This window comes from Peromyscus maniculatus, chromosome 9, assembly GCF_049852395.1.
Source record: "Peromyscus maniculatus bairdii isolate BWxNUB_F1_BW_parent chromosome 9, HU_Pman_BW_mat_3.1, whole genome shotgun sequence".
NCBI lineage: Eukaryota > Metazoa > Chordata > Mammalia > Rodentia > Cricetidae > Peromyscus > Peromyscus maniculatus.
Window position 1 is genome coordinate 16,986,173 of NC_134860.1, and position 23,058 is coordinate 17,009,230.

At 42.6% G+C, this 23,058-nt stretch overlaps 1 protein-coding gene across 1 annotated transcript in view; it reads right to left on the reverse strand.

Moving 5' to 3' along the window:
* Positions 1-2,860: 2,860 nt before the first annotated feature.
* The window catches only part of Sh2d4b (SH2 domain containing 4B), a 97,967-nt gene continuing 77,769 nt past the window's right edge, over positions 2,861-23,058 (reverse strand). The window contains exons 7-8 of the mRNA XM_006997272.3: positions 8,704-8,924; positions 2,861-4,317 (exon numbers count right to left, since the gene is read on the reverse strand). Of these exons, the coding sequence (XP_006997334.1) occupies positions 4,225-4,317; positions 8,704-8,924 (314 nt within the window). The 3' untranslated portion in view covers positions 2,861-4,224. The remainder of the gene's footprint in view (positions 4,318-8,703; positions 8,925-23,058) is intronic.

Below are 23,058 nucleotides of genomic sequence, written 5' to 3' on the forward strand. Positions count from 1 at the left end.
ATCTGTAAGAAATATAGAAGGAAGAATCAGTGGGGTGCCACCCACATGTTTTACTTTAAGAAGCACTGGTATAAAGTCTACATAGACTCATCAGTCAGACTGTGATCAACCTAGGTACTGTACCTAGACAGAGGTGACCTGGGAAAATCTGAGCCTCTTTGTGCCTCAATTTCCCCATATGCATTATCTCCCTCAAGCATCTTGTGAAAATCCACACTCATTCAGGCACACATATATCACTGAAAACAAGAGTTGTTATCATTACAAAACTTAGGTGGTTTTCATATCCATCCTCTGAAACAAGCAACATATTTACTAAAATAGTAGAGAAAAAGGAGAAATTCATCCAGGATGAGAGTTTTGAGAGAAAGGAAAGGTTCAAGTGGACAAAGTCCTCCAGGCCCCAGGTAATCACCACAAGATATCCTTCTAAAGACCTGCTCTCTCTCCCTAGCATCCTTTTAGTTCATACACCCTTCAAAATCCCCTAAGAGTACCTGTCACACAGGAATCTCCAGGAATCTGTACCCCAATTGGTTCTTTAATTCCATGAAATTTATCTTCCATTAAGATGCATATTGTTTTTTACAGCTTCTCTTTCTAGTTATAGATTGTAAATTTTCCTTCTGCTGAGTCTGGGAGCTGACTGACTATTTTTCATTGTATTTGTAAGGCTCAGGGAAAAAAGGGGGAGGCCATTCCTTTATTTGAGAATTCTGACATTTATTAGCATAATAAAACTCTCAAGATGAAATTGCAGTTTTCCAGACAGTAATTTCATTTGCAGGACAACTTACAAGGAATTTATTTGAAAGCCAGGTAAAATCTAAAATATATGAGACGTGCAGAAAGTGCAGGCCCCAAATAAAATGAAATAAATGCGTTAGAGATGGAAAATTCAGCTGTTATCTCTCGCATATTAATTAGGAGTCGACAGGAACCATAGCCAGGATGTCAGGTTTTCAACCCATCCTGGACTCCTTTCAAAGCTGCTGTTGGAACTTTCTTCCAGTGTGGGGAAATCATCTCGTGGAATCCCCTGACACAGCACTACTTGGCAGGACGCTGCCACTGTGTGGTTGTGGATAGCAAGGTCTTTCATTTGGACAGAGGTACCCTATTTGTCACTTAATTGATCAGCCAGAAGAAACTAATGATGACCACACAAAAAATCCACTTCCCAGTTACACAGAGGTTTAGTGAGATTCGGTGACCTGAACAACTTCACACAGCTGATACATAGCCAAGTCAGTCAGAACAAAAGTGGGTCTTCTGAGTAGAAATAATGTAATTGGGATAGCTCTTGGCTATGGTCTGAGAGTACCATAGAGTTCAGAAAGCAGGGTCTCTCCACCATCACTTCATTCATTCATGTCATGGTGCAGGCTGACTGCAGGGAAGCTATAGAACTGATACATAAAATAATATTACTGAGCAGATTGGGGCTGGTTATGGTGTCACGCACATGTCATCCCATCACACAAGAGGCTAACATAGGAAGATCGTGAATTCAGGACCAGACCTGAGCTACATAATAATTTCCAAGCCACTTGAGCTACCTGGTAAGACCCTGACTCAAGGCACAAAAAGTAAAATACATATTTGTCTGGTAGGTACTTACTTTTGGTTCTCAAAGGGTAAAAACTAAGTAAAATAACTACGGGGATCAGGGGTAGCATCCCAGAAGAACATCCCAGAGAGGTGAGAGGCAGAGAATGAGTGACAGCAGGGGTGTCGGTGGACCTGGCTACTGTCTTGCACGACTGTCTTCTCAGAGACCACATCAAGAGCTGACTTTCAGAACAGTCCCTCCAGGAGGATGAAGGAAGAAGACGTGATTGACCAAGCTGAGCATTAACCCAAGGTTCACTGCAGCAACAGGAAGTAAATAAATGGTAACCTTTTTTGTTTGTTTGTTTTCACAAAAAGGGAAAAGTGAAGCCGGGCGGTGGTGGCACATGCCTTTAATCTCAGCACTTGGGAGGCAGAGGCAGGCGGATCTTTGTGAGTTCGAGGTCAGCCTGGTCTACAGAGCGAGATCCAGGAAAGGTGCAAAGCTACACAGAGATACCCTGTCTTGAAAAATAAAGGGGGTGGTGGTAAAAAAAAAAAAAAAAAAAAAAAAAAAAAAGACACAACCATAGTGGTACACACTTACAATCCCAGCAGATGGGAATGGAGACAGGAAGATTGGGAGTTCAACATAGTGAGTTTAGGGTCATGATGCATTCCATGAGATCCTATCTCAAAAAAACAAAACAAAACGCAAGAGTGATGAAGGACAACTGGAGTAATTAGACCGATATTCTGAGTCTACTGATGAAGAAGCCTAGAAAATTTGGGCCAATGTGTCATAAAGATGCTATGATGTACTAAAACTGTTTCCTTACCCAAAAATTCAATCTCAATCTCATCAAGCCAAGAAAAATTAAACAGAGTCAACATAAAAATAACAGCAGGAAGCAATAAGACAAATCTGGAACACAGGTTATTTTGCAGAACTTCCCAATTTATACAATAAATCATGGGCCCAGTAAAAGCAAAGGGGGTGTTATCTGAGACTTAAGAGAATACCAGATGCTACATGTAAGTCTTGCTCAGACTGTAAGAGAAGAAAATATGAAAGAGCCCTTCTGGTCCTAGCCCTTACTGAAGAAGTCCTGGGAGTTGACAGTTGCTGGGAAAGATAGTCTCTCTTCTTTGAAGATGTGGCCCCTAGTAAGATTTCCATTGTGCAATGAAAGGCTACACTTATGTACATATGGTCAGCACTAATTGCACTTAGTGAGTTATTTTTTTATAAATACATGGTTTTGGAAGCATACTGGGGTGGATACGGGAGGAGGATGGGGGAGGGGACAGTAAATATTATCAACTTATCAAGTTTTCATTGTACAGATGTATGAAATTCTCAAGAATAAAGAAGACCTGTTTAAAGGATAAATAGATAAATGCCCCCTAAAAACCATGTGTGGCCAAGTGTCATCGGCCTATGTACAAGTGAGGCCAAAGAACACAGTGAATGAACAAAAGCAGAGTCAGTCACACACTGGCTGCAGTGATAGGCATGGGGGTAGGTGATGGCACGGGCGGCCAAAGATGAGAGAAAAAGAAGAGCTGAGAGACTGAGTGGAGAACGAGAGACACCTGACACAACTCTCCAAGCAGATGAAACACTCCTTGATGTTTTCAGAGTCTCTCTGTCCTTTTGGTGCAATCCAAACCCAGGGCTACAAGGTTATAATTTCAGTAAATTTGGGAGTGTGGATTAGAACCCAAACCTTCCAGATTTCTGAACCTGTAGTTCTGCTGTCACGTCTGCTCTCTGCTTGTCTGTGGCCATAAGGGAACATGCATAAGGGATTATGCTTAAATTATATGCCATTCTTGAGAGTTACTGAGTGATTGGGAGCTTACTCTCATCATATGAAGAACACGTTCGGATTAAGGAGACAGAAGAATTAGAGTGAAAACAGAGCTAACCCTTTAAATGAGAGTATCCTAGACAGCCAATGCCTCATCAAGTTTGGAAAACCCATCCTTGGATTTATAATCTATACCAGATCTCGTGAATATTCACATGAAATCACTACCTCAAAATTACAAAACAGGAGCCAAGATATGAGATAAGGTAGACGTGATTTAACAAGGAAGATAGCACAGAGTCAGTCTCCTGTTCCGAGCTTAGAAACCTCAGGTAATTCTCATGATAGTATCAACAAGCTCATGAACACTAGGACAGACGCAAAATCTGTTTCTTCCATTTAAGTTAGTCACAAGCGTGCATGTGATCTCTGTGGTTTTATGATGTAGTATAGAAAATAATTTGCTAGAAACCATTGCACATTGGTGTTGGGTGTTTTTTTCTGAAGAGCATTCACTCAACAAACAAACCTATATTAAATGTAAAGTTCGGCACTGGAATTGTTTTGGGTTAGTAAAACATAATCCATTCACTCGAGAAATTTGGCTTAGAACAGCCATGACAGACAGGCTTCCAGGAGCATCAGTTATTTCAGGTTTCTGTCTTGAGCTTTGGAATGTGACCAGTCTCATAAATGGGACCAGTCATATTTTGTAACATTCTGGAGACTCACTAATACCATTGTTCATCTGAAGAATGATGGATCTTCTAGAAGGCCATGAGGCTTTCAGTAGGGATATTCTTAAGCTCAGTTCAAGTTCGGGATATTCAAAGGAGTCCAAAGAGGAAGAGGAAAAACATCATTCAAACAACAGGTGATAGTCTGGTGGGCTATCCCTCTGTCCGCAAGGTTCCTGCAGCAACTCTCCCCCTGAAACAGTGATTATTTCCTCCTAAAGGGAAAAAAAGAAGAAAGGAAATCCAATTAGGAGCAAGAAGAGATATAAATATTCATGGGGAATCAGGTAGAGAACTAGAGACAGAAAGACTAAGGCCATGCATCTACCTTCCCTCACTCAACTTTCCAGAAATAAAAGGAGAAATCTTTTAAGAAGAAATGCATCAGTGCTGTATAAGAAAATAAGAAGGAAGGCCACCAATAAGTAAACTCCAATAAATGTTTGCCCCCATTCTTGGTGAAACTGAGGAGACCCAAAGTACAGACATTTCCATACTCTTTGAGAGCTACTCACTATTGGCCCTAAGCCTATAGCAGAAGACACTGGATTTGGAAAGCAGAAATTGTCTATTCACCAATAAACTTGATATTGAAAGTTGGAAGACTATTTCATTCTTGAAGCATTCAAGGACCACCTCAATGATAACAGAAAAATGTCAAACTCAATAGTTCAAAAGATTTCTAAGAAAATACCAAGCTTATGAAAGAAACAGAAGGAAGCTTTAAGAGATCTACATTATCTTTCTCAACAGAATAAGTCATCCATGAAACAAGAGTGGGCTGTTATAAGAAAAAAATGAGCATGCAATTGAAAAACATGCCTGTTTAAATTAAAAATATTTTCAGCAGAATAGATGTAACTAAAGAGCAATTTGGTAGGTACAGGAATTGTAATATCAAGAAAAAGATACCTAAAATAGAAAATGGACTGTGAATAAGAAAGCAGAATTTACAAGTGACTAACTGGAAGTAGCCATAAAGTATATGAAAAGACACCTCAGCATCAGTGGCCATGAAAGAAATGCAGACTAGACAAAAGTGAGCTACAGTATCTGCCCATGTGATGGAAGAAACAGCCTCGTATAGTTCTAGCAGGAACATGAATCGGTGCCATGTTTTTGGATGGCAAGCTGGCAGGTCTTCTTTAATTAAAATGTGCATACTTTTCTTTCCAGCACTTTCAGTTCAAGGAATTGATCCTGGAAAATGCTGCATATGTATCCATAGTGACAAAGTGACATATACATAGTACAGACGTCTCTGAAACACTGTTCATGATCATGAAACTGGAAGGTGGAGAGATGGGCACAAGAGGAGTATGAGTAATTATGCTGTACTCTACACCCATACCAGAGAATCCATGGAGCATTTACAAGGTCTACTACATATACTAATGTGGAAAAATCTGCCAGACATAATTTTGAGACAGGTTCTTATGAGTCACAGGCTAGCCTTAAACTCACTATGTAGCTGAAGATCACCTCAAATATTTTATCCTCCTTTCTCTCCCTCTTGAGTGCTGAGATCATAAATTTACTTATACATACAGTTTATGCAATGCTGGAGATGAAACCCAGGGCTTTGTGCTACCAAGCACTCTAATAACTTACCTTCGTTTCCAACCCCTCCTAACTGTACTTTGCTAACAGACAGCACCTACTGATGATGTGATAATATTTTTTTCATCACTCTACACAGTGATGCCTCATTGACATCTCACAGGGACGCCACTGAATCCACCCTACTGAAGAGGAAACTGAGCCACAAAAGCCTGAGTAGTAACCCAAAACCATGCATGATAATGAAGTTGGGATTTAAACTTGACATTCAGATTCTGGGGACCATGAATTGGTGCCATGGGGTTGGAGGTTAAATTGTTGGGTTATATGCTGTGAAAGTCACAAAACTACTATGCAGGCGTGGTGGCACTGGTAGAAGCAGATGTGTGAGTTCGAGGCTAACCTGGTATACAAAGTAAGTTCCAGGACAGCCAGTTATACAGAGAAACCCTGTCTCAAAAAAAATCACAAAACTATGTATTTTCATATGTGCATGAGTTTTGCTATTACTGTCTAGCAAATAACACATGGCACATTAGTAATTCAAGGTAAAAGATGGAATTGGATGCTTGAAATGAATGAGGCTCACATATTAATGTAATCATAAACTAATGGTGTAATTAAAACTTAATTTATCAAAACTGACCACCAGACCTCTTTGTGGGCATAGATGATATCTCTGTGTAGGGCTAGAAGTAAAATTGTGGATCTCCAGAATTTAAATTTGGAATGAAGAAAGACTTTCTGAGACATCTTGTCTGGCTTCCTGTGCAGAACCTGCCCTGAGAGCTGGGCATGGATACTGGTCTGTGAAGAGGGCCAAGATGCCTCCATAACACAGGGGTCATAGTGATTATTAGGGCATATATGCTTGATCCAGAACAGTGCTACCAGAATCCACACACTCCCTTCTTTCCTCCTTCCTGTGGCTGTTAGAAGATCCTTCCTAACACAAGTAGAAATCTACCCTGACCAAGTCTAGTTCCACAGTAGTACTCTGAGCCCAGGTATCTATGAATGAACAATTTTCTCTTCTGTCCTCTTGTCTGTCTCTGTCTCTGTCTCTGTCTCTGTCTCTGTCTCTCTCTCTCTCTCTCTCTCTGTCTGTCTCTCTCTCTCTCTCTCTCTGTCTCTCTCTCCATTTGGTGTAGTGTTGCTGCTGCTGCTTTGGTTGGTTGGTTAGGGGGTTTGTTGTTATTTAGAGCTATTTAACCCAAGCTTCCCTTGAACTGGTGATTCTCCTGCCTCAGCATCCACGGTGTTGGGATTACAGGTGTTTCCCAACATGCCTAGATATATAGGTGATTTTCTATGTTTTTTCTTATTCATAAGGCCAGGTGAGGAGGTATCTCTCAAGGCCTGGGGTCTTCTGAGGATAGATAAAAATTTTAAAAAGCAATATACAATCCAAGAGATGCTATTACAGAAAAATCTAAGTACAAGCAATTCTCTGACACCTTCTACACCTGTGAAACTCATTCGATGTTAGACCTGGAGGTCTCATAACTATCTCAGAATCCCTCAGACATTCCATTCTTGTTGAGGAGGTACTACTATTTTGCAGTTATGACAACTACCAACAACTGCATTAACACAAAAACTGCTTCTCACTATGCTATATGTGAGACATTTGCAAGGCAGCATCTTTCCTGATGTGGGTCAATGAGATAGGAGAAAGGACAGAGTTCTAGACACAGGATTTCCATACTCAGTGGACAGTCACAGGATGCAGTTATGGATATAATCTTGTTTAAAGTCTACAAGATTTCAAATAAGCACTGTGTGTATTCATATGCTTGATTTTATGCTTTGAATAGGCTCCCCAACAGCATGTGTTCCAAACATAATTGCAATTTAATGGTTTGAAGGGATAGGACCCAGAAGAGGCAATCAGGTCAAAGGGTTCTGCCTCCACAAGTAGATCAAAGCCATTATCTCAGGAATGGGCTCCTTGTTATGAAGTAAGTGTGCTCTTGTGCACGTGTGTATAAGGGGGGATGCATATGTCTTCGTGTGTACATGAGAGTGATCTTACCTGTGCACATAGGAAAGTGTGGAAGCCAGGGGTCACTCTCCAACTTAAATTTTGAGACAGAGCCCCTCCTCTGAGCCTGAAACTTGCCATTTTGGCTATACTGGCTTGTCAAGGAGCCCTCAGGATGTGACTGTCTCTACCACCTCTCTCTCAACCTAGCACTGGGGTAAAAGTGTATGCTGCCATGACTGGCTTCCACATGGGAGTCGGGGATTTGAGCTCAGGCCTCATGCTCACACAGCAAGCCCCTCCCTACTGAGCCATCACCATAGGCCCATATTTGGCCCTCTCTTGCTCTTGCCCATTCTCTTGTCTCTCTCCTCTCTCTCATTTGCTCTTCTACATTCTACCAGGAGATGGACATAGCAAGAAAACCCTCTGTGAGTGACAGTCCCTTTGTCTTGGACTTCTCAGATTCTGAAACTGTGAAAAAAATGGGTTTCTTTTCCTTATAAATTTTTCAATATATTTTGCTCTGTTGTAATTGCAACAAAAGCAGAGGACACAGAATCTCAGCAAGACTAAGTGACCTGGCCAAGATCACACATGTCCCAAGTAGAAAAACAAGTTCAGACAAGAAAAGTGGTGGTGACTCTATGGTGGAGATAAGCTTCTATAGCCACATGGATGCTTGCTGTACTCTAGGTAGTTTCAAAGCTGCCAGAATTCTGGGCAGCAGTTGTTCAGAGAGGTGAGACAAAGACAAGGACTTGGACAGAGAGACAACTGTCAGCCCCTGTGCTGACAATAGGCACTCAAAGGAGAGAGGTCTGAAAGTGGGGTTACAGATGCACATGGGTCAAACCATGAGGCATGAGGCAGAGGGGAAAGCATGGGCCCCAGAGTCTACCCTGGACAACCTCTGGTCTCTTCTACCTGGACGTGCCATAGTTCGGAGATTCTGCAGCCTTAGGCTTGTAGCCTGCACCTGCTGCACTTGCACCAGGCTCTCTTCAGCCCAAGTTTCTGCCAATCCATACCCTACTAACACTTCAAAGAGGGGTACCTTGTGGAAATCAATGAGATCCGTGAGGGTGGCATGGCGATTAGGGTCCACTCCTAGAAAACTGTAGAAGTCCCCAGAGGCATCCACAAGGAAGTGCTTGAAGCCCCTCTGTAGGCGGTAGGACAGGGTGTAACCCCAGATCTTCTCACTGACCCGGACCAGAAATGCTCCCTCGGTCATACTCTCCAACAGGTCTTCTGCATTCTCTCGGCTAATAATTCCTAATTTAAAAAAAAAAAGGAAAGTAGAAAAATTAAAAGGGCTTTATAGGTTCTGTACTTCCTTCTATTCCACTGCTAAGTCATCTCCCACCCCCTTCTCTCTGGCTCAGTTCACGGGCCAACCATGCTGTCTGGGGTATGGGAAGGGAGGAGAAGGGCCTTAGGGGTTGGCTGGTTGCTGCCTGCTATGGCAGTTTACTAACCCAGAACAATCAGCTGTGAGCCTGAGGATAGCATTCCTACAAGAACCAGAGTGGAGCATGCTTTCCTCCAAATTAAACCACACTAATTTGGATTAATTAGGTAAACAAGAAATTACTAATGAGCTGGAATTATAGTACCTATTGATTACAAATACTAGAGAGTCTTAAAGTCCAGAGTTAATGACTAGCCAGAATGATGGAGAACCATGCTACAACAACCTGGTACAGTAGATGAAACCTGAATAGTGTTTTCTCTTAAGACAGGAGGTCCAACCTTGTGACATTGAAACACAACATTGTCCTCAAAAGAAGTTCACCCAAAAATAATGCACAATCATAATGCTCTGAGTATGTTTACAATTTTCTTCATAGCTGTCCTGGGGCACACGAAGCCCCTGTGCATGAAGGAAGCTCCCTCTGGATGCCTATGCACACTCAGCACAAGGTTCCTTAGTGGGACAAATAATAAAACTCCATCTCACACAAGGACAAGAACTTTCTAAGATGCTTCAACCTATGCCATGTGGCACCAGCAGAGTATGGAGGTCAAGTCTGGTCTTGGAATTACTTATGCATTGGCAGCACTCCCTAGAAATGCTTTCATAAAGATGCCTTCATCCAAGCGACTTGGAAAAGCCAAGTATTTGGTGGGTTAAATTCTGGAGACTAGGAAGATAGGGAGGGGAGAGGGAACCAGAAGAGGTAGATTTGTCCTTCAGCACCTCCCCACACCAAAGGATCCTCTGATAAACCATTAATTTCTCTGATGCTCTTTGATATTCATGTGATTATAACCCAGATCTATTCCACAGGTACATTATGGCTTCCAAATCCAATAAAAAGTTCCAGATGTATTTGGTTGGTTAGTTGGTTTTGATCCTGGTAATAGTCGTGGGTTTGGTGGGTTTTCTGCTGTTTTGGAAGAGTAATAAATTGAAACACAGCCCCCTCTGCACACCTACTTGCCTCGTTAACAAGGGTCACACCCTTTATGTTCCTTGTGCCTGAGGTAGGGGACACCGGTACCCTCATTGCCAATACCCCTTTTAAAGACAGTCAACATGCTGGAGGGCTACTGTCTACATCTTCTACAGGACTCATAACAAATGGCAACCAAGCTGGCTAGCTCTCCCAAATCAGGCAAAGTGGATAGTCCAGGAGATAGAGGAGGAGAAGGAAGGCCTCCTAGCCACAGAACACCTAAAGAAAGTACATTGCCCCATGCCAGAGCTACACCATAGAGAGATCCCAAATAAGAAGCACAGAAGAATTGTTTTGTGATAGTTTTAATTTTCAACTTGACACAATGTAAAATCACCCTAGACAATCTAGATCAGACTGGTGGTGTGCATGTCTATGCAGAATTGTCTTGAATTCCTTAACTGATGTGGGAAGACGTAGTTGGTATTTTCTTTGGGCTGCCAACCAGCTCCCAAATAAAGACATGGAGACTTATTATTAATTATGAATGCTTGGCCTTACCTTAGGCTTGTCCCACTAGCTCTTTTAATTTAATTTAACCTGTTTCAATTCATCAACATTTTGTCTCAGGGCTTTTTATCTTTCTTTCACTCTATATGTTCAACTTTCCTGCTTCCTCTATGTCTGCCTGTCTGGCCCCTAGCGTCTCTTTATTTTCTTCCTTTTCCATCTTCTCCTGAGCCTAAATTCCTCCTTCTACTTACTCTTCTTGCCCAAAAGTCAACCTATACCTCCTCCATCACTATTGGCCATTTAGCTTTTTATTAGACCAATCAGGTGCCTTAGGCAGGTAAAGTAAAATAGCAATACATCTTTACATCATTAAACAAATATATCATACCTTTTCATAGTTAAACAAATATTCCATAACAGAAACAAATGCAATATACCTTTACATTGTTAAAAAAAAATGCAACACAATTTTGCATAAACATATATTCTGCAACAGGAAGACCCAGCAGAAAAGTGGGCCACATAAAAATAGAGTATAAAATACTGAACTGTATAAAAATAGAGAAATCTAACTCAGCACTAAACATACACACTTTTACTTATTTTCTGCTCTTGACTGTAGATGTGATATAACCAGCAGCCTCAAGCTCCTGGCCCTGATTTACCATGTGATAGACTGTAACCTAGAACTGTAAACCAAATAACTCTTTATCCCCTAAATTGCTTCTTGTCCAGACATTCTGCTACAGCAACAGAAATGTTGCTAAAATAAGATTGTGCATCAGTTAGGGTCTTCCTATTCTAGGAACTACATCATTACTACATTTGTAAGCCATAACATTGGTATCTCAGAAAAGTGAACTTGAGGGAGTTAGTTACTAAACAATCTACTTTAGGAAAGCAGACAATGTATCCTAGGCAGAAAATGAGGATCAGGAAAGAATGGTGAGTGCATGCTATGGTTCAGTCTAAACACAAACAACAAACTAACCTTACAGCATGATGAGAACAGACAGAGAAGTTTAAAAAGCTCAATTACAATGGATAATGAAAATGTGGTAGCTGTACACAATGGAATTTTATTCAGCTGTAAAGAAAAAAAATGAAATGATGGAATTTGCAGGAAAATGGATGCTTAGAAAATGTTATACTGAGTGAACCAGTTCCAAAAAGACAAACATATGTGTTTGTCCCACTCAAATGTGTATCCTAGCATCGAATCTTTAGATTTATGTGTTTAATTTATCCCTAGAATCCAGGAAACTAGAAAGGGGTATTGGTGGGGAGGAGGAAGAGAGATCTTAAGGGAGGAGGTGTCCTGCTTTCTTACACACTGTAACCAAGAGCAACTTGAGAAGGAAGGTGTCTCTTTTGGTTCACAGTTACAGTCCATCACTGAAGGAAGTCAGGGCAGGAACTCAAGGCAGGAACCTGGAGACAGAAAGTGAACAAGGAGTCATGGAGGAGTGCTCCTAACTGACTTGGTCCCTGTCATTTGCTCAGCCTGCTTTCTTATACCAGGAAGAATCACTTAACTATGGGTGGCAATGTCCCCAGAGGGCTCACCCTGTTCTAAAAACTTGCTTACATGTTCTCAACTGAGACAACTGAGATTCCTCTTCACAGATAACTTTAACTTGTGTCGAGTTGGGAAAAAAAAAACCACTAACTAGGTCAGGGGGATAGTAGAACACAAACACTCTCAAGGGGGAAAGTGAAATAATGGGGAGGAAGTTTAGGTGGGTAGAGAGATGGTAGGACAGGACAAAGGAGGAAGTGGTGGAGGGCCAACTAACACTAAGATATTTGAAAAGGACATAGGAAAACCTATTTTGTATTTCTTACTACACACACACACCATACACACACACACACACACACACACACACACACACACACACACACACATGAATTTAATTGCTATTACCCTACACAAGGGTTAATGCTCCTCTAAGAAGCCACAAGTTGCCAAATAGAAAGGCCAGGCAGGGCTATCCAGGAAGGCCCCAACATAAAGCAGGCTATGACTACTGCTCTTGGTTGCCCACCAGAACTTGATCACAAGACCCTATTGCTGAAGATGGTACACACTTAGGTCATAAGACATGGAGAAACCAAGTCGGTACTAATCATGAAGCTTCCTTCCTGCTAGCTAGCTTTCATGGTATCAGGAGGTCCTATGTAGGCTGCTGTGGGGAGAAAGTCATCAACAGTCTCTCCCATTTGTTAACCCTGTAAACTACAATAATGACTAGTATGACTAGATATGCCCGTGGGTACAATAGTAGTACAAATGTTAGGAGAATAACCAGTCTTTCTCATTTGGATTTAAGCCCACGGGGGGAATCAAAGGCCTGGCACTATACCTGGCCAAGTACCCATGGTTGAGAAGCTTACCGGCCCCAGACAAAAGCTATTATTCTCTTAAATAAACACAGTATCAAACTACCCTCTAAATTTGTATCTTCATAACTGTACACTAGTGCAGCACTTAGATCACATCAGAGAAGTTTATTTGCATGGTGGATAGCAGCTATTTCAGAAACTCACAAATATTCAAAGTACAAGAGCAAAGTGTCAGTGGAGCATTCAGCCACAAATGGGACATCTTTATCACTCCCTACCCCCATGGTTTAGGTTCTGTCTTGGAAGAGGAGACAGAGATTGTAAGAGCAAGCGGTTGGGAAGGACCAGAGAAAAGACACAGTCTCCAGGACTGGACAGGACCACTGCATCAAGAACTCAAGCACCTGTGGTTGCCTACAAAGATCAAGCTAGTCAGGCTTCTAGCATGGAGTAGAAAGGGGAGCTCATAGGCTCCTACCCATAACTGAGGAGTTATTGACAGCCAGTGGCTTCTGATTAAGGGAGAGTCAGTTTTCTTTAAGGGTGTGGCCCCTAATAGGGTGATCATACTCCAGTTTATAGCCCCACATCCAGGAGTATATGGACAGCACAAACTGACTTGGTAAGTTGTGTGTGTGTGAGAGAGAGGGGAGAGAGAGAGAGAGAGAGAGAGAGAGAGAGAGAGAGAGAGAGAGAGAGAGAGAGAGAGAGAGAGAGAGTTGTGTGTGTGAGGGGGGACAGAGAGACAGAGATAGAGAGGCAGAGAGAGAGGGGGCACAAAGCTGTAAGGGAGTAAGAAGATGGGAGGTGGGTCTGGGAGGAACTGGAGTGAATAGGAGTAAGAGATTATCTTGGTATTGTCTGTTGTGGTGAAGAGACACCATGACCATGGCAAGTCTTACAGTTTCAGAAGTTTAGTCCATTGTCATCATGGCAAGAAGCATGGGTGCACACAGGCAGACATGGTACTAGAGAAGTACCTGAGACTTTTATATTCAGATCCACAGGCAGCAGGAAAAGAGAGACTCTGGACCTGGCATGTACTTGTAAAACCTCAAAGCCCACCCTCAATGACACACTTCCTCCAACAAGGCCACACCTCTTAATCCTTTCCAAATAATGCTACTCGCTGATGACTAAGCATTCAAATATATGAGCCTACGGAAGCCATTCTTATTTAAACCACCACAGAGATGAATATGATCAAAATACATTATCAGAGAGCCTCAAAGAACTAATAAAAATATTATATTTTAAAAGAGACCAATTATTATAGCAAACATTTTAGTAGTAGGAAGCAGGATGATTCCAGCTTTGAAGTCCTGTTTGTTTATATTAAGTTATATACTAACTTTATAATTTGTAGATACATATGATAAATTACCTAAGTCAACCAATAAGAGACAGATAGTAACAGCACACAACCCCAAATAATAGAAGCAGAAAATGAATGTGGCAAAGAATTCAGCAAAACATGAAAAACAAGATCACCTAGAAAGTAAACACATATGACTCCTTTTAAAATCACAGAACTAAATAAATTGTTAGAGATTAACAGACAAGCAACAAGTAAAGGAAAAAAACAATATCTAAAGCATTTGGGACCATGATCCCACCTGGTATAAGAGCAGATTCTGTGCTGACACCGGACACAGAGGCCCCTCAAGATTGCTGTTGTGTCCACTCCTAACGTTTTCTTTATGCCTTCAATGCCCTCAGTGGGCACCTCAACTCAACCTTGTACTTTCCAAGCTTCAGTGTGGTAAGGAAATAAATTTCTGTTCCTTATTAATTACCCAGTCTCAGACAGTTTGCTATAGCCATCCAAACAGACTATGACAATTTGCAATTACAGAAGACGATGAGAACAAGACACTAGCACAAGATTTTCATGGCATCAGAGCCTACAGAGGACAAAAAGAAAAGAAAGAGAGAATGGGGGAGGTAGAAAGGAAGAAAGGAAGGAAGGGAGGAAGGGAGGAAGAAAGGAAGGAAGGAAGGAAGGAAGGAAGGAAGGAAGGAAGGAAGGAAGGAAGGAAGGAAGGAAGGAAGGAAGGAAGGAAGGAAGGAAGGAAGGGACAGATGGATCAGAGTTGGATAGAAAGCAGGAGGCTGACTAAATGAAACTAGTCAACTAAATGTGAATGCAAGAAGCCAAAGTGAAACCACCCAGGGCCACCTTCAACCAATAAAAATGGAATCAAAACTCAGCAAGATACAGACAAAGGTAAAGGGGAGAAATAGGTCCGTACCCACCAGGGGGAAGCGGCAGAGCCTAGCTGTGGTGGTTTGAATAAGACTATCCCCTATAGGTTCATAGATTTGAATTCTTGGTCACTAGGGAGTGGCTCTATTAGAAAGTGTGACCTTGTTGGAGGAGGTGTGGCCTTGTTGAAGAAGGTGTGGCCTTCGTGGAGGAGGTGTGGTTTTGGTGGAGAAAATGTGTCCCCTGGTGTGAGCTTTGAGGTTTCACATCCTCAAGCCAGGCCCAGTGTCTCTCTTTTCCTGCTGCCTGTAGATCTGGACATAGAACTCTCAATTACTCTCCAGCACCATGTCTGCCTGCATGCCACCATGCTTTCTGCTGTAGTGATAATGGACTAAACCTCTGAACTGTAAACCAGCCCCCATTTAAATGTTTTCCTTTATTAGAGTTGTCATGGTCATGGTGCAGAACTTGGCTAAGACACTGAACATCTCAAAAGCCAGCTGTTCTGCCTGTAAACACTATGTACAGAAGAAGAAGCTCTGTGGAGCTAGAAATACTTCCCCTGGAAAAGCTCAGGAAAATGAATTTTACATAAAGTTAGTTACAGAGAAGCAACAAGGTCAAATTAGAGAACACTATCATGAGAGGAAAGGAATGACCAGAAGTTCTTCCCTGTGGGTGACACGTGTCGGCCCTCTCTATACCTGCAGGTTCTGCAACATCAAAAGACAAGATGCAGGACAGGGATCTACTCTGTACTGAACATGTACAGACTTTTTTCTTCTCATTATTTCCTAAACAATACAGCATAGCAACTGTGTACATAGCATATTACTGCATTGAGGACTGTAAGTCATCTAGAGATAACATATACAGGGAGATATACACAGATGGTATGCAAATACTACATACTTATAAAATGAACTTTAATGGAATTTGATGTCATTGGGACATCTGAAGCCAAGAACATGTGGATACCTAGAGGCAAATGTATATACAAGAACTCCTTCAACAGACCATGTTAAACTTGCCTGGCAGAATGGCTATTTGCAGAGAAGGAAAGAATGTGAGTGAAGAACAAAGAGAGGTGAGTATGTTGATACATAGGAGTGGCCTTGTTTCTTCTGATAATAATTAGTTGTGGGGGTGAGGGAAGAAAGTGGTGGCTAATATCCTCAACTTTCAACATTTAGGATTTTTTCTAATTTTCAAGGTCCAGCCTCCTAAGGGGCCATCAGGTAAAGAGGCAAGAGCCCATCAGTAAGGAGCACAGAATAAATGACTAGCTGGAACTGCAATCACATGACTGGCATTTAAGAAATGCTGTCATTATGACAACCACTGTGCTAAGAAGTCAATCAGCATTAGTTCCCTGAAGCCTCGGAATAGTCTTTTGAGGAGGGTATTTTTATCCCCCATCCCCCATTTTGTAGAGAAGAAAATGAGGTAGAAAGAGACTTGAGTTCCTTCCCAAGGTCTCACAGCTAGTGAATGGCAGAGGTGGGATAGAGGAACAGTCTGTCAGTCTATTCTCCCCAGGCACAGCCCAAACCTCCCATGCAGGAAACTGGAAGACTGTGTGAGCAATGTGTGGATCAGCATGACCAGTTCCTACCCCATGAAGACTCAACCAAGAAGTGCACAGAGGCCTCTCAGTTGGCTGAGTTCTACATGAGCCAGGACCAGGTCTCTAGGCACAGACTAATAGGAAGGCTAACCACCCTTGAAGACACAATGCCCGAGGGTGTGATGTGGAGAAGAGAGAGCAACTAGAATCTACAAACAAGAAATTGTATCCATGTTTTGAAGTTTTTCCAGTGCAGATAGACTCATCACCAGGGACCAGAGATTAAGTTCAGTACTGCCTGTGTATCCGAAGAAGGTGATTCCAGGATCCACGTCCTTTTATACAATATGGCTCGGTATTTGCACATAAGCTGTGAAATCCTTCTGTATTGGGTGCTTTAAGTCATCTCTAGGTGGCTCATACTATCTAATGCAACGACATATTAAGCAACAATGACAAAAATAAATCTGTGCATGTTTTGTATAGATGAAATCTTTGTAGATCTAACTACATTTTCCTTCCTCGGTTGGTTGAAACCCTGGATACAGAGCCCACAGACATGGAGGTCATAAAGGACATATTAAGTGAAACAACACCAGGATCTCATGAAGGCTGTGACCACAGCGGGAAGTGGGGTGCTCTTGCCACCTTTGGGACACAAACCCAAATGTCACAGCTACAGTAATAAACTGAAGCAAACACCTCCTCCATACCTACCTGGATCCTTAATAGGAATGAAGGAGGAAGGATTCACCTGAATCTCCCTGCAGGTTTGCAGTTCAAAGCAGCCCAACAACTACAGCGCCCTCTACTGGGCATCAGCAGAAAATGATAGGGACATTATCAGGAGACAAGCCCTTCCTTGGAGTTGCCTCTCTGCCCAGGGTTACTGGCTGCTGCAGAATGACAGTGCAAAAGCAGGGATGTTTGCTAAGTTGGAAAACAAGCCAGGCTAACTCTACTCTCCCACCAGTAACACCTTACTGTCCTGAGGCTGGTGTTTGCGGTCAGCAACCCAGTGAAGGGGGCCAGCAGCATCCAGCTTCCTCCATTGCTGCGTCTAAGTACAGACCTTAAATAGACACGTCCTGACACCGCCTAACCCTTGTCCCAAATCCCACCTGGATACTCTCTAGCACCATGAGCAAATTGTTCACTATCAAAATATTTGCTCAACAGAAGTAGGGTACTTCATAGTCCCAAAAGTTGCAATGCTCAGATATACCTATAAATCTGCCAGTTAACACAGCCTCAAACCCGACCCAGGTCTCCATCTCCTCCTCAACCCCAATTCCATCCTTGGAAATCATTAGCTGGGAACTGAAGCCACCCAAGTAACCAAATGAGCTCTTTTTATTTCTGTCAGTGCTGCTCTCTGAGAAAGAAAGACACGCAGGCAGGCCGGCTGCCCTGGTTCCCTTTTTATGAGTCTCAATTTATCTGACGTGCATATTTCTTAAAGCTTTTGCTGTGGCTTCGCCTCACCAGCTGACAACTCCCCCATTACCGCTTAGCTATTTCTCATTCATTTTTGTGACTTTCCTTTCTTATTGCCACACTTTGCAGACAATATCATTAAGGAGGCTGGAGTTATTAAGCTCTTCATTCTCAACGGTTTCTCAAAGCATCTGAAAGCCACAGAGATTGTGATGAATGTGTTCAAACGCCTTCATTTTTTTATACCTCCAAATGAAATTGAACCATGGCTAACTGCTGAGACAAGGGTTTCAGCGGACAGGCTTACTGGCTCCAGGTATATTTATGCGCAGGAGGGAAGGAATATCGTCCATGACTGTCTGTTCACAGCTGACATGCCAGGTTCGAATCGCTGAAGCCACTTGTGCAGATCAGTGTTCTATCTCTGGAAAAGAGCACCTGAGACAGTCAACATATAAAGGGACAGGGTTTGCTTATGGTCAAGCAGAGCAGCTTTGGGCCTCTGGAGGAAGAGCCGGTGGCAGTGTTAAGAACGGCATAGGGATGGAGGAAGATGCACATCTCCTGGAGAGAAATGCAAAGAGGAGTGATGGGCCCCCACCCATCATCCCATTTAAGGTCATACTCCCAATAGCCTCTCAAGGTTCACCTACCTCCTAAGCACACCATCCAGTGAACAGCCTTTATCACATGGATCTTGGAGACAATGCACATACAATTTTTGTAAATGGGGACGAGTGAGAGACACCACTTAGCAGAATGATTTCTGAAGCTGGCTATGGATTCTGTGTAGCACTTACCTCAACTGGATATATCCATCGATGCCATAATTACTTGGGTCCTGTCAGTCTTGTAACCCACCTAACTGCGTCAGAACAGCAGAGACTAACCTCACCTGCTCAGTCCTGTCTACCATCTTCTGGCAAAGAAACTGGGACTTTCCTTTGCTTTCTGTCTATACAATTTCAACAGTGTAAACTCTGCCTGTCCCTGCTCTGGAAAGTCTTAAGACAGCCCAGTCAGGCAGCTCATTTACTAGGCCACAGTGATTGGCTTAGGTGTGATCATATAACAAAATCAGAGCCAACACACACAAACAAAAATAATCAGAACCAACAAAGTAGCCATTTGGGAACAATACTGGGGCTGGTGAATGAAAGCCCGCCCTCTCTGTTGCTGTACGTAAACTTAGGAGAACCTAGGCATGGCACCTTAAACAAGGGCTGCTTCAGAATGAAAGCAATGGTGACCCACTCATGGGGCTCAGAGGTAGAGAGGGGCCGGTGGCTGAAACACTCCTTAGGTCAGGTAAAGCCTGAAACAACCCAGCTGTATGTGAACTTTTCAGTCATGTGAGCTGAATTTCTTTTTGGTTATGCTGTGCATTTTTCTATCACCTGCAACTGAGCATAAGTTCCATGAGGATGAGGGGGTGTGCCCTTTTATTTATTACTTAGGTGTAGCAAGTGGTTGTTCATTCATTCGTTTGTTTGTTTGTTTGTTTGTTTGTTTGCTCTGAGACAGACTTATTTGGCACAGAGCTTGAGAGACCAAAAGTCTAAGATTTCATCAACTGTACTTCTTGTGAATGCCCCTGGCTAGTAAACAACACAGAAGAAGAACAGAAATCAAATTTGCACATGCAAAAGAGATCACATGGCAAGGCAGAAAGCCAAAGGTGGGAGACAGTCTTGCTCTATTCCACAGCAAAGCACTCTCTGGGAACTGACTGGAGTCCTCTGAGTACTATACAGCTCCTTCCTGAGGGCTATGCACCAAACCTCCCCTTTTCAGGGCTCTTTCCCTGACATATACTGACACAGTAGAGGGCAGGGCCCCAGCACAGTACTGTACAGTCTCTACTACATTTTGATATAACCCTGGCCAAAGCTCTATGTTTCTGACCTTTATAACCACTTATTGCTATAAGCCTGCTATTTCTTAATTTATTGTTTGATGGTGTGGGTTAATCAAATCCAGTCCCAGCTCCCCCTTCTCCAATTCCTCTCATATCCCCAGCTGTTGTGGGATGTCCTGTATGCTGTGAATATATGTTGCTGTCATTGATTGATAAACAAAACGCTGATTGGCCAGTAGCCAGGCAGGAAGGATAGTGTAGGCGGGACAAGGAGAGAAGGGAATGCTGGGTGGAAGAAGGCTGAGTGGCAGCTGCTGTCATGACAAGCAACATGTAAGATACTTGTAAGCCACAAGCCACATGGCAAGGTATAGATTAATAGAAATGTATTGGAGAAATTATTTTGGCCACTCCACGTAGTTAAAAGGATATTTATTTAATGGCGTAACTCACAAATTAAGTAATGGGTAGGTCGCAGGGTCTGGGGAAGGTGTAACGCAGTCCAGCGGTGTTCTCCGGAGCTCTGCACAATCCACCTTCACCGTTCAGCATCCCGGCACCGAGCGCACGCACAGAGAGAGCGCTGGCCCATCCAGCTCTGGGTCCCCAGGCGCCTCCCCTCGCCCCGCCTCATAGGCGTGACAGTTGCCAGAGTCTCAATGGGGGTTGGAACTTCCAGATCCAAGCTGGAATGGCTACCCACTACAGAAATGGGTTAATTTAAGATAGAAGAACTAGATAACAAGAAGCCTGCCATGGCCATACAGTTTATAAGTAATATAAGCATGTGAGTGATTATTTTAAGTGGGCTGTGAGACTGTGGGGGCTTGGCAGACCCGAAGAGAAACTCTCCAATTACACCCACACTTTCCCCTTCCAACTTTGTTTTTTGTTTTGTTTTTTGTTTGCTTTTGTAAATGCCTTAACATTGCTTCTCAGTGTCTCTGTTCAGGTTACTCAACAACCTCAAATACTAGTAAGTACCTGTTTTACTGTGATTATTGCCTAAGAACTTTGCTGACTACATAAGACTCAGCATACTTCAGGAGTTCTCTAGGGGGGAAAATGGCATCAACCACAAAAGAAGCCACTTGCCCCGGGCAGAAATGCTGTTGTAGAATACTAAAGATGTATTACATTTGTTTATGCTGTGGAACATTTGGTTAATAATGCAAAGATATGTTACAATCTTTTATGTTGCATTTGTCTTATTCTGTGAAGCTGTGTTACTTTGCCTGTCTAAAACACCTGACCGGTCTAATAAAGAGCTGAACAGCCAATAATTAGGCAGAAGAAAAGATAGGTGGAGGTGGTAGGCAGAGAAAATAATTAGAAGAAATCTGGGAAGAGGGGATTGAGGAAGAGCAAATAAAAGAAGAAGAGGACATCAGGGGCTAGCCACCCAGCTACACAGCCATACATGTTATAAAAAAGGAAAGAAAAGATATGCAGAAATAGAGAAAGGCAAAAGCCCAGAGGCAAAAGGTAGATGAGATCATTTAAGAAAGGCTGGCTACAAACCAAGCTAAGGCTGGGCATTCATAAGAAAGAATAAGTCTCCATGTCATTATTTGAGAGGTAGGTAGCAGGCCCCCCAAAGAGCCAAAGAGTAAAAACAGTCAACTACACATGACAACTAAGGCAACCCCACAGTATAGTATTCTGGAAGCCCACAGAAGCTCCCTAGTAAAACCTTACTCAAGGTCAGAGAATCTGAGCTTGCTTTATCCAGCAGGGCTGCATAATGGGATGATTTGACCATGAGCACAGTTGCCAGGTGTTTTGAAGGGTCTACACTTGGCTGTATGTTGTGCTTTGATCTTAAAATGGGGAGGTCTTTTGCCTCACCCCTTGGCATTGTATAAAAAGCCCTTTGGAATAAACCTCAAGGCAACTGGGTATTGACCCAGGGCCCTTCTGAAGCTATCCTGTGTCTCTATCTTTCTTATCGTCTCTTTCCATCTTTCTATCTAATACTTCCTCATCCCTCTCTCCTCCCCCGCCACAAGAACCCTTTGGCAGGTTGGAGCTGGACTCTGACAGACTCCCACACAATACAACTAAGTGCCACCTAAAGACACAATCATCTTTTCTACCTCAAGATGTCCAGTACAATTTCAACCACTGTGTTTCTTGAGGTGATTTCAGAGTCTGTTTCCTCAGACTGGTGAGATGGTAACATGGCTGAACCGCAACATGATGAAAACTCCTCAAACTCTGAAGCCAGATTACCTGAGTGTGAATCTCTCTGTGCCCATTTACTATTAGTGTGGCCTGAGGCAAGTGGCTTCAATTCTTTGGGCTTCCATTTCTTCTTCTAAGCAAAAGCATGGCCAGTGCATGGTGATCTTACAGATATGACTAAGTGAACGTATATGGAGCATAAAGAATGGTGTACTGTGAGCTCCATGTACAAAATGCTTAGTATTATTGCCTACTCCATACAGTTATGTGAGGAGTAAATGAATAGCCAATGTGTATTTGACATAGGGCCAAAACAATGTTCAGAAAGTTACTGAAACATAAAAAGCCATCATAGTCCCACAGGTGTGGCCAAACACAGCCCCAAAGATACAGCCCAGTGCATGCTTAAGAACAAGGAGTCACATGTCTGCTGACCTTGGAAGCCACTGAGTTAAATAACACTGCTGTGCCTTTCAGGTACACAGCCCCATTTCATATGCAGGGCTTGGGAGCAGAGCTGGCACTAGAATTATAGACAGCTAAAAGGAAAGTCAGAGCCTTAGGGACCTCAGTGCAATCTGCTTTCCTTAAGCAAAAGTAATATTGCTCTTTGTAATCCCTTTTGGGGCTCTCTAACCAATGCACACTTTCAGGGAAAGAATGAAAGCAATTCTTTTATTTCTTAGTGGGAATACCTTAAGCAAGAATGTTAGAAGAAGCCGAGATCACAGCTCAGTGGAAGAATGTTTGCCTAGCCTGTGCGAGGCCTCAGATTCCATCTCCAGCACTACAAAAACAAAGAAAATGGGTCAAATGACCTGCTCTTTCCACCTTTAAAAAGTTTTGCATTTGAGACAAGAACTGGTGGAAGATTTTTCTTTTCAAATTCTGCTCAA